Source organism: Theobroma cacao, chromosome 9 (genome assembly GCF_053813885.1).
Source record: "Theobroma cacao isolate CCN51 chromosome 9, ASM5381388v1, whole genome shotgun sequence".
NCBI classification, from domain to species: Eukaryota; Viridiplantae; Streptophyta; class Magnoliopsida; order Malvales; family Malvaceae; genus Theobroma; species Theobroma cacao.
The window spans coordinates 4,919,681-4,929,349 of NC_142647.1; the positions used below are offsets into that span (position 1 = coordinate 4,919,681).

The 9,669-nt window shown below is 35.8% G+C and overlaps 1 protein-coding gene across 4 annotated transcripts; it reads left to right on the forward strand.

Moving 5' to 3' along the window:
- Window positions 1–94: 94 nt before the first annotated feature.
- Window positions 95–9,225, forward strand: LOC18588449 (zinc protease PQQL-like). Of its 4 annotated transcripts, none has more exons than XM_088809565.1 (21): window positions 98–393; window positions 892–1,138; window positions 1,215–1,340; window positions 1,943–2,080; window positions 2,196–2,330; window positions 2,434–2,691; window positions 2,786–2,923; window positions 3,002–3,071; window positions 3,175–3,388; window positions 4,779–4,884; window positions 5,108–5,341; window positions 6,093–6,257; window positions 6,343–6,492; window positions 6,578–6,669; window positions 6,827–6,908; window positions 7,011–7,094; window positions 7,185–7,301; window positions 7,409–7,519; window positions 7,752–7,832; window positions 8,322–8,504; window positions 8,888–9,225. In XM_088809565.1, exons 1-21 carry the CDS (start codon window positions 185–187, stop codon window positions 8,972–8,974), a joined length of 3,027 nt encoding a protein of 1,008 aa, XP_088665691.1. In that variant the 5' UTR covers window positions 98–184; the 3' UTR covers window positions 8,975–9,225. The 4 variants fall into 4 exon arrangements, with proteins under 4 accessions (XP_088665694.1, XP_088665691.1, XP_007012922.3 ...); XM_007012860.3 differs by having other exon boundaries at window positions 102–393; window positions 8,847–9,225; XM_088809567.1 differs by having other exon boundaries at window positions 269–393; window positions 897–1,138.
- The last annotated feature ends 444 nt before the right edge of the window (window positions 9,226–9,669 follow it).

Consider the following 9,669-nt stretch of genomic DNA (forward strand, 5'->3'; position numbering starts at 1 on the left):
CACGCATTCTCACGCGGATTCCACGCAATGTTATGGACAAATTAGATCCAATAAAAAGTTTTTTGAGATTGACTTGTACAAGACGTTCCCCCAAGTTTTTTCTTTTTTTAATTAAACCAAACACCTTCCCAAGTCTAAACCATGACTGTTACATCTTTCCCACTTGTTTCTACTATCTCCAAAGATGCCTTTGCTTTCAGCAGACAGCTCACAGACCACAAAAAGGCAAAGTTTCAGGACTCTGGAGATGGTGAGCATGGACATGGATAAAGAGTTTGATCAGCAGCCCTTTGGGGTGGACTATGGGAGGCTCGAAAATGGCCTTGTTTACTATGTTAAATGTAATTCTAAGCCCAAAAAACGAGCTGCTCTGGCTCTCGCTGTCAAAGTCGGGTTAGTTTTCTTTTGGCTTTTGTTGTTTTTACTTCATTGGTATGTTTATGGGGTTAAGCGCATGCAATTTTGATTTTATTGGAGAAGTCTGGTTCATTACACATGACTCTGGGTTCTTGTTGTATATGCTGAAACTAATATGTAGTTGATGGAAGTCAAGCACTTGCTACGTTCCCACACAATCCCATTTATCCCCACTGTAAAATTAAAATCAATTAACTGAAAAAAATCATAGCCTTTTGCATTCGGTGCAAATCATGTGGTATTTATGCTACACTTAAAGAGTAATATGCTAATTTACTTGCACAAAAAAGTTCCTTAGCTTTGATTCTATCAATAATTTTTCAGCTTAGCATTTAATTGATCAAGTCTCCAAAGTTTCTCTGTGAAATCCTTCTTTATGCTTGTTTTGAATCCATTTATACGAAGTTGTGCATTTGTGCTTGAATCTTGTCTGCACATGTTGATTTGGAACTCTAAAAATCGGGTTCATTACAGCTCAGTTTTGGAAGAGGAGGATGAACGTGGAGTTGCTCACATAGTTGAGCATCTTGCCTTCTCTGCCACAAAGAAATACACAAATCACAATATTGTCAAATTTCTGGAAAGTATAGGAGCAGAATTTGGCCCTTGTCAGAATGCTGTAACATCTTTTGATGAGACTGTATATAAGTTGTTGGTCCCTATTGACAAGCCTGAGCTGTTATCTGAGGCTATTCAGGTCCTGTCAGAGTTTAGCTCAGAGGTATCAGCTAATTGATTTAGTTTGGTAACTTCCATGATGGCTTTTTTCTTTTTATTTACATATTTGTGACATGCAGATTCGACTCTCAAAGGATGATTTGGAGAAAGAAAGAGGAGCGGTTATGGAAGAGTATAGAGATAATCGAAATGCTAGTGGAAGGATATTTGATGCATATTGGACATTGATGATGGAAGGGTCAAAGGTTACAGCTATTGAGTCTAATTCAATATTCTTTTTATGTACATCTATTTATTAATTATTGCATTAATGCATTAATAAGGCACTTATCAAGAAATTTTTTTCATTCAAATAATAATAAGAAGAAAAAACTATGTATTTTTCTTTTTAATCTAACCATGATGATCCTTTTTACTGCTTTTCTAATGCCAGATATAGTGCACAACAGATACTTCAAAGAATTAAAACATCAAACATAATTTAAATCATTATTGTGATTTCATATTGTACCATTTACATATGCCAATATGGAAGGATACTGGTGGTTCTTCATTTTTTTCTCTTTTTAATTGGGAAGAAAGAGATAGGGCAAGGTACTTTAGCACTGTTATAATCTTATTTTTCATTTCTGACATCAGATTTTCTTATTAGGGAGCAAGTATAAGATCACTGCTCCATGCATGGTCTTTACTGAAAATTTTCTTCTCACTTATGGTTGAAGTGGGTAAAGCCTGATTTTGAGCAAGTAATTTCATTGATACTTTTGATTGGCTCATGACTTGTCAATCCTACTTTTGGGGTGTTATGCTAATTTTCTGCTCCTTTTACAACCTTGGTTGACTGCAGTATGCAGAGCGTTTACCAATTGGATTGGAAAATGTAATAAAAACAGTTTCTTCTCAAACTTTGAAGCAATTTTACCAAAAGTGGTACCACCTATGCAACATGGCAGTGATAGCTGTTGGAGATTTTTCTGATACAAAGGTTGGTCTTGGTTAAATTGCAAATTCTCCTACTGGAATTACGAGTATGTTAAATTAATGAATTTTTCTTAACAATCTCTCTCTTTCCTTCTCTCCCTCCCTTTTTAACTATCTAGAGTGTCATTGAGTTGATAAGGACTCATTTTGGGCATAAATATTCAGCATCAGACCCTCCACCCATTCCACACTTTCTTCTTCCTTCTCATGAGGATCCACGCTTTTCATATTTTGTGGAGCCTGAAGCTGCTGGGGTTAGTAAAGTCTTAATTCTTGAACTTGTTTGTGCATGTATATATATCCGTTAACAAGACAGGCAAATACGCATTTGTTCACTTGAATGTTTGTTTGGAAAAGTCTGCAGTGAGGATTGGCTATAAGATGCAAGTGGATGAAGTAAAGACAGTGAAAGACTATAGGGAGATGCTTGTGAAATCTATGTTCCGAAATGCTCTGAACCGGAGGTTCTTTAAAATTTCTCGCAGAAAAGATCCACCCTATTTCTCATGTTCAATTGCTGCATATGTTCTTGTTCACGAATCCAAGGCTTATATAATGACTTCCTCCTGTAAAGAAAAGGGGATTTTAGAAGCACTAGAGTCAATGCTTATTGAGGTGTGCCTTTTTCCTTTCATATTGTGATTTTCTTATTTCTTTTCTTTCTTTGCTCTCTCTTCTTTATTTCTTTTGCTGGTGCATTCCATCACAGGTTGCAAGAGTACGACTTCATGGGTTTTCAGAACGCGAAATATCTGTTGTCCGAGCTCTAATGATGTCAAGGATAGAATCTGCCTACCTGGAACGTGATCAAGTGGAATCAAGCTGCTTGCGATATGAATATTCGCAGGTGTGTATTTATTGGATTTGGACTTAAAGCTACAACAAATCTGGAAAAGCATTTTGTCTTCATGTTTTTGTTTTGCAGCACTTCACTGACAATAAACCCATTATTGGGATTGAGTATGAAGCTCAGCTCCAAAAATCTATTCTGCCTGGTGAGTGAAATGTTCTAACATCATTAATTTGCTGTTTTTAGGCATATTATAATAAATGAGTCTCATATTATATATTGTTCAATTCATGATTTTATCAACATAGATATATTAGCATCAGAGGTATCCAAGTTTGCTGAGAAATTATGGACACCATGTAGCTGTGTCATACAGATAGTTGAACCTCAAGCTTCTGCTACAATTGATGACCTGAAAAATATTCTCAAAAAGATCAACAAACTTGAGAAAGAAAGGAGCATTTCTCCTTGGGATGATGAACACATACCAGAAGAAATTGTCAATTCAAAGCCAAATACAGGGTAGAGTTGCTATCTATTTGTTTTGCCTCATTGTGTCATATAACTTTATAATATCAAGACTCTAAAGCTATGATTTTTACCTAGATAGTGTTCCCTTATCGTTTTGACTTTACAAATCACAAATGGAATTCATAAGCTGAAATAATGCAGCCATGCATAGTAGCACTAAATGTGTTGATTCTTCCGTTCTCAGTCTGAAATGATTTTCCTCTTTTGCCCATTAGCATGGTTGAGTGGCAACTTCTCTTACATGACTAAGTAGGGGAAATTTAAAAACAACTTGAGCATTTGAGCTACAGTATATATCTTTTAGGCTTGGGAATTATAACCCATTACTGAATAACAAAACAAGAAGTTTTTATGTCTTCCAAGTTACATGGCATTTTGAGTTTGGACTGAAAGAACTTCTTGCATTAGAGTCATATTCTCAGGTTAGAATCTAGCACATTTTCTTCTTGGAGATGTCTGACTAGAGTGTGTTGCAAAGCTGGCAGACAACACAATCTTGCTTGTATTCAGGTCCATGGCTTCTTATGAGCACACTTCTCTGTCTTCACATCTACTTTTAATACTTCTGATACATCATACTGGTTTTGGACTTCGGAAAATTAATGAAGATGTTTACATGTTTTGCATTTGATTGAGCTACTAATAAGGCTCTTCTCAATTTTGTTGTTCCTATTAGTTTCAATTTGGAGTTGCTAGAATTTGAGGCACATGCATGTGTCTGCGAAATTTTAAATGTGTGATTTTCTTATTTAGTAAACCGAGAGAATTGATAAAGAGAAGATAAACTCATAAGAGGGAGAAGAAAACAGGGATAGGAGAATGACAACATTTTAGTGTACTGTGCTGGTGGGGAGTGGGGGCAGGCAAAGAGAGCAGAAAAAAAATAGGAAAACAGAGATGTCAGCTTGGGAAAGAGGCCAATTCAGCCATGCTCATTATGTATTAATACATATAAGAAGAGCATATTGTATCTGTCTTACTGCCGACGGTAAAATTTATTCCTTTAAAGTCAATGTAGTAACTGTCACAGGGTCATTTTTGCTTGACATGCACAGCACTTGTGCTTGCCTGTGAGTGGCACTAAGTGATTCTAGCCTTAGCCAGCCTAGTCTACTGTCTGATTGTGATCCTGTTTAAATTTAACAAGGTGTTGTAGAATAATCTAAACTAATGAATGGGATGACTTTTACTCAACTGTAACAAAATGAATTACTATTGACCTTCTGAATAAGCTTTCCTATCTCTTAAATTTCTGTAATTAGACATGTTTGCATACTCCATTTACTCCATTAGTAAGAGCAACTTGGTTTCAAGATTTGAGTTATAATTAGGTTAATTATCTGAATTTATTATGTAACTCTGTTAAAACAATTTACTTCAGGAACATTGTTCAGCAGCTCGAACACTTAAATATTGGAGCTACTGAATTGATTCTGTCAAATGGCATGCGGGTTTGCTATAAGTGTACAGATTTCTTTAATGACCAGGTAAACTTTCTCTATGCCTAGCAGTGTCTGTAGTTAGAAACCCAAACAGTTTGAATTCCACTGCATGTCAAAGAAAATAGTCAAATTGAATCCTAATGCTAGTTAATTGGCCCCCTAGTACTTTCTAACTGCCATTTTATTTCCTGGAGTTTAAGGTGTGGGTTAGGCCTTGTTCGGACACCAGTTAATGTGAAGCATATAATATTACCGTGTGTTTCAACAGGTTTTATTCTCTGGGTTCTCCTATGGTGGTCTATCTGAACTCCCAGAAAGCAAGTATTTTTCATCTTCGATGGGATCCACAATTGCAGAAGAAATTGGTATGTTTGGTCACAGACCATCAGTACTAATGGATATGCTGGCTGGTAAGAGAGTTGAAGTCGATGTAGAGATCAGAGCATACAAGAGAACCTTTTATGGTGATTGTTCACCCCTCTACTTGGAAACCGCCTTGCAGGTTTGCTTGTAGCAGTAAAACTATTGTCTTTTACTATCTTTTTAAATTTTAAAATATTCTGTTATCAATTATATATTAAAATATCAATGATACAATATCTATAATATTAAATGATATTTAGATTACTGAAAATGGTTTGGTAATGTTTTCAGAGAGTTACACAAAAAGAACAGTTAAAATCTCTTTTCCTCATGGAAGCAGAATGCTCTGCCTCTTTCCTTTGGGGTGCGTGTCTGTGTGTTCAGAAGAAGGTCACTTGGGTTTAAATCGCATGAATTAAGGTCCTCCATGCTGAATCCAAAGTAAAAGTTATTGTTAGCGTAGGAGACCTTATATAAGTTGACATGTTATAGATGATAACATATTGTACTTTGATTAATTGGGCCAACAGCTAACTGGAAGGTAATGCAGCACCATAGCCTAATTAAGGTTGAGGTACTAAAGAAATAATCGCTAGAGTGATAACACTTCAAAGTTATCTACGACTTTGTAGAGTCAGACCAAAAGTAGAAGACTTTCACACCACACTGGATACATTTAAGCTTCCTAAGGTTCTTATGCCTAAAAGATGAAGCATACATCAACAAGCAAATTTAAAAACACATCATTCATTAGACTTCTGCACTATCTACTTGTTCTTAAGCTTAAAGTTGGTTATCAAAACAATAAAAGAAATAAAGGTTTACAATTTTTGAATCATGTGGTAAACATTTCTTAGTTTTGTAGTTTCTAATAACTCCTATTCTGGCAGCTTGTTTACCAACTGTTTACGACAAATGTAACACCAGATGATGAAGTCATTAAGAGAGTGATGCAAGTGAAAGAACAAGCAATTCTTGCGCGAGAAAGGGATCCTTATACTGCATTTGCCAACAGGGCAAGGGAGATCAACTATGGAAACTCTTACTTTTTCAGGGTATGATGACCAGTTGTCTTGAACTTTTCTGAGAATTTCAGGTGGACGTGTCTCCTTGTAACGAAGATACAATTTTGATTTGCAGCCTTTCAGAAAAAGTGATCTTCAAAAAGTCAATCCATTGAAAGCATGTGAATATTTTAATAGTTGCTTTAAGGATCCATCAACTTTTACTGTCGTAATTGTAGGGAATATTGATCCCACGATTGCACTTCCTTTAATACTCCAGTATTTGGTAAGTTAGGACTCTCTTCAAGCTCTCTCAGTCCAGGTTTGCATAAAATTTTATTTGTTATCTTGGTTTTTGATTCTGCATGCAGGGTGGAATACAAAAGCCTAATGAACCTATTTTCCCTTTTAACTGTGACTACATCAAGGGACTACCATTCAAATTTCCTAAAACCATAACTAGGTAAGTGAAGTTTATGTCTGATGGCAGTAAACATCAAAATATTTGACAATAACAGTTTCTTGGGGCTCACGCTGCATGCATCTGCTCATTAACTTTTTGTGCTGGACGCACATGCTCCTGTTGAAATACAGTACTGACATATTTGATGTGCTTGTAGAGAAGTTGTATGCAGCCCCATGGTGGAAGCACAATGTATGGTCCGGCTATGCTTTCCTACAGAGCTGAAGAGAGGAAAAATGGTTTGTCATTCTTTTTCAATTAATCTATTAGAAGCTCATGAATGAAGACCTAATTCCATTATTGACTGTAAGTATCATTCTGTTGGAACAATTAAATGGCAGGAAGAAGAGATTCACTATATCGGGTTCCTGAGTAGACTTCTAGAAACAAAACTACTGCAACTTCTCCGCTTCAAGCATGGCCAGGTAGGATGTCCCATATATTTCCCATTCAGAGTACCATTTGTCTTGTTCTTTGGCCTTATTTTTTGAGTGAACAATATTTCTGTGTCCTAGATCTACTCTGCAAGTGTTTCAGAATTCATTGATGGTGATCTGCCATGTGTAACTGGTGATGTACGTGGTGATATTAGAATAGATTTTTCTTGCGATCCAAAAATCTCCTTGAAGCTGGTAGGAATTCTACAGTTTTATATTTTGCCCTTTTCACCTCTAGCTGGATTTTAGTCATTAAGTGGCCAACCATCTCAAGAATTCAGCCGTGCAATATTTCTTACCAGGTTGATCTGGCTTTAAGTGAAATATTACGTCTTCGAGAGGAGGGGCCTTCAGATCAAGATGTTACAACCATACTTGAAATTGAGCAGAGAGCCCATGAAAATGGACTGCAGGTAAAATTTCTTTCTGTACTTTATGCATTCAGTATTATTTTGGTCCATCTGGCAACCAAGATGAAGAAAAGTATCCTACACCTACAATTCTTACCTTGCCAGAAAACTAGTTATCTTCCTCTGATCTTTCTCCTCTTGATGTTCACCTATGGACTAGGATTCAAGATGTGAGAAACAGAGTAATTTATGCAGCACTTTGTTCTGTGTGCTAATTTGCTCTTACACCTTTCAGGAGAATTATTACTGGCTAAGTAGGATTCTATGCAGCTACCAATCAAGGATTTATGCTGGTGACATTGGCACTTCCTTTGAGGTTTGTGGCTCTGGTATCATCTTTCTGTGAAGCATATCTTGTAGTTCTGCCTTCTTTCTGTCTTCAAATGTTTGGTTCTCAAGTGAATGTCTTGTGTTGCATCTAGCCTTGTAATAAGAATTTAATATGTTCTAGACATGGAATTAGTAGTTTGATCATAAAAATGAGGCTGAGATTTTAAAACAACTTTAGGTTTTCAGACTAAATCTAGGACTAGGAAGATGGAAAATTTACTAAATGCTTTCCTAAAACTATAGTTTTTTACTTTTCTCTAATTGGAAGAAAGCTGTTTCCAGTATGAAGTTACAGCAAATATGTTCTAATAGCATGTGATTGATAGACATTACTGTCTAAAGGAACTTTGACCCCCAAAAAACACCCTCAAGGATGGCCTCTTGCTCTTTTCGAAGTTGTCTTATTTACATGAGTAAAATACAAAGTAATACTTCGATTATTGAAGTTGAAAATTTTATTATTTCTCTGATGCAGATTCTAGATGAAGGGCGTTCAAAAGTTAGAAAATCGTTAACACCATTAACAATGCAATTGGCATTACAGAGGATAATGCCTCACAAAAATCAGCATACTGTTGTGATTCTAGTGCCCCATGTATCTTGGTTTCAGAGGCTAAGATCATTTTCACAATGGACCCTCAATGGGATAGATGTGAAGGTTAGTTATCTAACCATTTTACTACTATTATCTATGACTATCAGCACATTTTCGGCACCATGATATTTTTTGAATTTCTCACTACACCCCAGTGATATAAAATTTTCTTCCTGATGCCTATTTTGTTTTGTTTATGTGTCTGACACAATCATTTGAGTTGAATGCAAATTTTCTTTGCTAGTTTTGCAAAATTATAGAAGTTTAGGCTTCAACTGTGTATTTGATATTTCCTGTTTTCTCCAATCATATTTTATCTTCTCAACTCATCTCATGCGTAATTTCTGGAAGTACACATTACACAAGGTTTTTATGCATTGAATAATGTACTGTTGGTGTTGGCAGATTTTAGCAGCCATTGCTGGTTTGACAGTTTTGGCTCTCAGCTTGCAGAGGTATTCGCGCAAATCTTAGAGATATCCTGTTCATCAAGTCTTCTGGCAAGTCAGGATGTATCATTTCTTCATTGGTGAAAACTGAAGAGACAGGTTCACACCACCATATTAATATAATTACCAGAGAGGAAGAGGATGCAGCAATTGATCTATATAGTAGCTGAAAAAACGCATTACATATTTTATATCTGCCCATTTCTGTACCTTTAGTCCTTCTTTTGTTTTGTTTATGTGAAGTAGCAATTTTTTTTTCAGAACAGTGCAATTTTAGTGATGTTCATTCTGATATAAATTTGAAATGAAGCAATAAAGATATTTGTTAGGGGTCATGTTTTTATCCTTGTTGTTTTTGTATCACTTGATCATACAAATCAAAGCATTATAAACCTAATGCAATATCTTAGACAAATGAAAATCCTACTTTTATTAGTTGAAGAAGAGTCAAAGCTCCTTTTTTACACTCTGTTGTAGAGAAGAATGAAGTGATAGAGAGGGTTGGAATTGTGGAAGGCTGCCCATGAATGCATCTTCCCAAATCACAATATCTTCTTTATATTACAGATAGAAAGTTAAATTTTCCTTTATTTAAAGAAATGCCAAAATCAGGGCCATCCACCCATTTTGGAAGGGAAAAAAGAAAAAAGACTGAAAGGGTAAAGCTTCCTAGTATTGCAACAATGGAACTAACTAAAACTGAAAACTGCAATGGAAGGGCAATTATAAGTTATAACCAAATCCATGCCCACAGAAAAGGAGAACTGTAACCACAAGGA